Genomic DNA, 2,355 nt, shown 5'->3' with positions numbered 1-2,355 from the left:
CCGCCCCCGCCGAGGAGGCTGTAAAGAGGTTCAAGGGGGAATCCCAAAGGGAAGTCTGAGCCCGCCAGCCTCGGCCGGCCTGCAGGATGCTCCCCAGTGATATGTGCACCACCCGCTACTTTTCGGCGTAAACCCACACTCTCCCTTGTCTCTCCGGCGGCGGCGCTCGGTCGCCCCACCCCCGCCAGGGGAGGATCCACGAGGAAGCTGTCAAATAGGGCTGGCTTGACCCGAGTGGGCTACGGGTCCGGGGAGGGGGCGTGGCTGAAGCCGGCCCCGCCCACAAACGGAGCCGAGGGGCGTGGCCACGCTACCAGCGGAAGTGGAGCCCTCAGCGAGGGCGCCGGGCCGCCTGGGGCGGGGGAGAAAGCCAAGGCTGTAGGGGCGGAGCCGGGCCAGCGATGGAGACGTTGGCAAATGGCGCGGCGCTGCACGCTGACCCGCGAGGCATCGGGGACGCGACACAGCGGCACCGGGGACAGCGGGATGCTCGCGGCCCAGGAGACAGCGCAGGTGCCCAAGGGGCGAGGCGGGCCAAGGGAAGAGACCTCGCGCGGGGACCTCGCGCGTGAAACTCGCGCGCGGACCGGCTTGGGATGCGCGCGCACCTGCCCGCTCCCCGCCCCGCGAGGGAGGGACGCATGGAGTCTCCGCCCGCGCTCCTCGCCTGAGGCGGTCAGCTCAGATCAGGTGCCCGCCCCCGCTGGTTACATGGACCGGCAGGTCTCAGGCCCCGGAAACGGCCGGGAACTCTGGGCCTGCGAGCGTGACAGGCAGTGGCGGCAACGGCGAGGCTCGGGTAACGAAGTGGGCGGGCGCCACGCCGGCGGAGGGGCACGCCGCGCCGTGAGGCCCTCCGATTTGCCATTCTTGAGAGGCGGGCATAATCAAAGGGTATTAACGCATCCCGTGGGACCCTTGAGGAGACCAAGACCCTGAGAGGACCAGGGACTTGCTCGCCCGGGTGTCCCAGCTTGGCAGGAGGAGGGCTGGAGCAGCAGAGTCTAAACACGCTTCAGCTCATTGTGGAGTTTCCACCCGATTCCAGGGTGAGACGAACCTAGGCGGGCGGCGCAGTGTCCCGGCACAGGCTTACTCAGTCCCTCGGAACTGAGGCTCTAGTTGGAATCCACTAGCGCTCTGGGTAATTTTGTAATGTACGCGGTGAAAGAAGGCTGCCTGGGGAGTATGGCCGGAGCTCAGAGCCAGCAGTTTCTAACTTCCCAGCCATCCCGCCCCACCCTTCACGGCCAGTGGTTTCAAATAATCAGACTTTAGCTGGATAAAAACCCAAAAGACCCCTCGATCAAAGGGGCCGACTTCTCAAAGCCCTTCTGTTCTCGTGCCTTGTCAACAAGTCTGTCTTTCACCAGAGAGCATAATGGCAGAACAAGTGGCCCTGAGCCGGACCCAGGTGTGCGGGATCCTGCGGGAAGAGCTGTACCAGGATGATACCTTCCATCAGTCCGATACACATATCTTCATCATCATGGGTGCATCGGTAAGTCTCCCCCAGGCCCCACGTCTTAAAAGCTAAACTTACAGTGTGACATCGCTTCAGGTCCCTTCCTGCTGGGTGCCTGAGCTTTCCCAACTGATTGTCGTGGGGCCACATGGGCTCTGCTCACTTGGGTTGTCCCTCTTGCTCCTGCCATGTGCCACTATCACCCCGGCACCAGCTTGTGTACACAGCCATGAGGCATTTCTAAACTCTGCCCAGCGGTTGACGCAGACCGGTGTCCCGGAGCTGGATGGCCCTCGGGAGCTATCTGATTGAACTTCCTCCTCCGTGGGGAAAACTGAGAGGCAGACGGGGGAGGCTGTTCATTCTGTGTGTATCTTTTTCAAACCTTTTTATGGCTTAACGAATGTCACACAGTCGGTTAGTTCTAGAGGCAGGATCGAAGGCTCAGTCCCCACCTTGTCTGTCTCTACTACGTCAAGTTCCCTGGGAACAAACACTCGAGCTTTCTTCGAATATTATCTCTTAGCCCCAACTTCCAAGGCCTGCTGACCCAGCCCGCTGTCTAGCCGGAGGCACTGCCATTTTGCTCTGATAGGAAAGACCAGGGTCTCCACACTAAAGCCCCCTCCCAGTGTGCCGTGTGGAAACGAGATCTGCCGAGTGGCAAGGTGGGGACAGGGGGGACTGGTGAGACGAGCTGCCAGGGTTATCTGGAAGTAAAAGCGGCCTCCCCTTTTCACTCTTAACCTTGGACGTGACCAAGAATCTGCTAAGCATCACATGGCCATTTTTACCCGTAACTTATTGTATAATCTTGAGCAAAAGTTTCATCCAAACTAGATAAGAGATAATAGACGTTGGCTCTCTGCGCCTTCCACGTCACAGCCCCC

The 2,355-nt window shown here is 60.5% G+C and overlaps 1 protein-coding gene across 4 annotated transcripts in view; it reads left to right on the top strand.

Annotated features, from left to right (window-relative positions):
* The first annotated feature begins 309 nt into the window (after nt 1-309).
* G6PD (glucose-6-phosphate dehydrogenase) overlaps nt 310-2,355 on the top strand; it is a 14,395-nt gene continuing 12,349 nt past the window's right edge. Inside the window, exons 1-2 of one of the 4 annotated variants that reach the window (XM_011375569.2) lie at nt 310-513; nt 1,374-1,501. In XM_011375569.2, coding sequence (XP_011373871.1) covers nt 402-513; nt 1,374-1,501 — 240 coding nt within the window. In that variant the 5' untranslated portion in view covers nt 310-401. The other 3 variants (XM_011375570.2, XM_011375572.2, XM_011375571.2) reach the window with 3 other exon arrangements.

Source organism: Pteropus vampyrus, unplaced genomic scaffold, assembly GCF_000151845.1.
Source record: "Pteropus vampyrus isolate Shadow unplaced genomic scaffold, Pvam_2.0 Scaffold275, whole genome shotgun sequence".
Taxonomy (NCBI): domain Eukaryota; kingdom Metazoa; phylum Chordata; class Mammalia; order Chiroptera; family Pteropodidae; genus Pteropus; species Pteropus vampyrus.
This window is presented reverse-complemented; position numbering and strand designations above follow the sequence as displayed.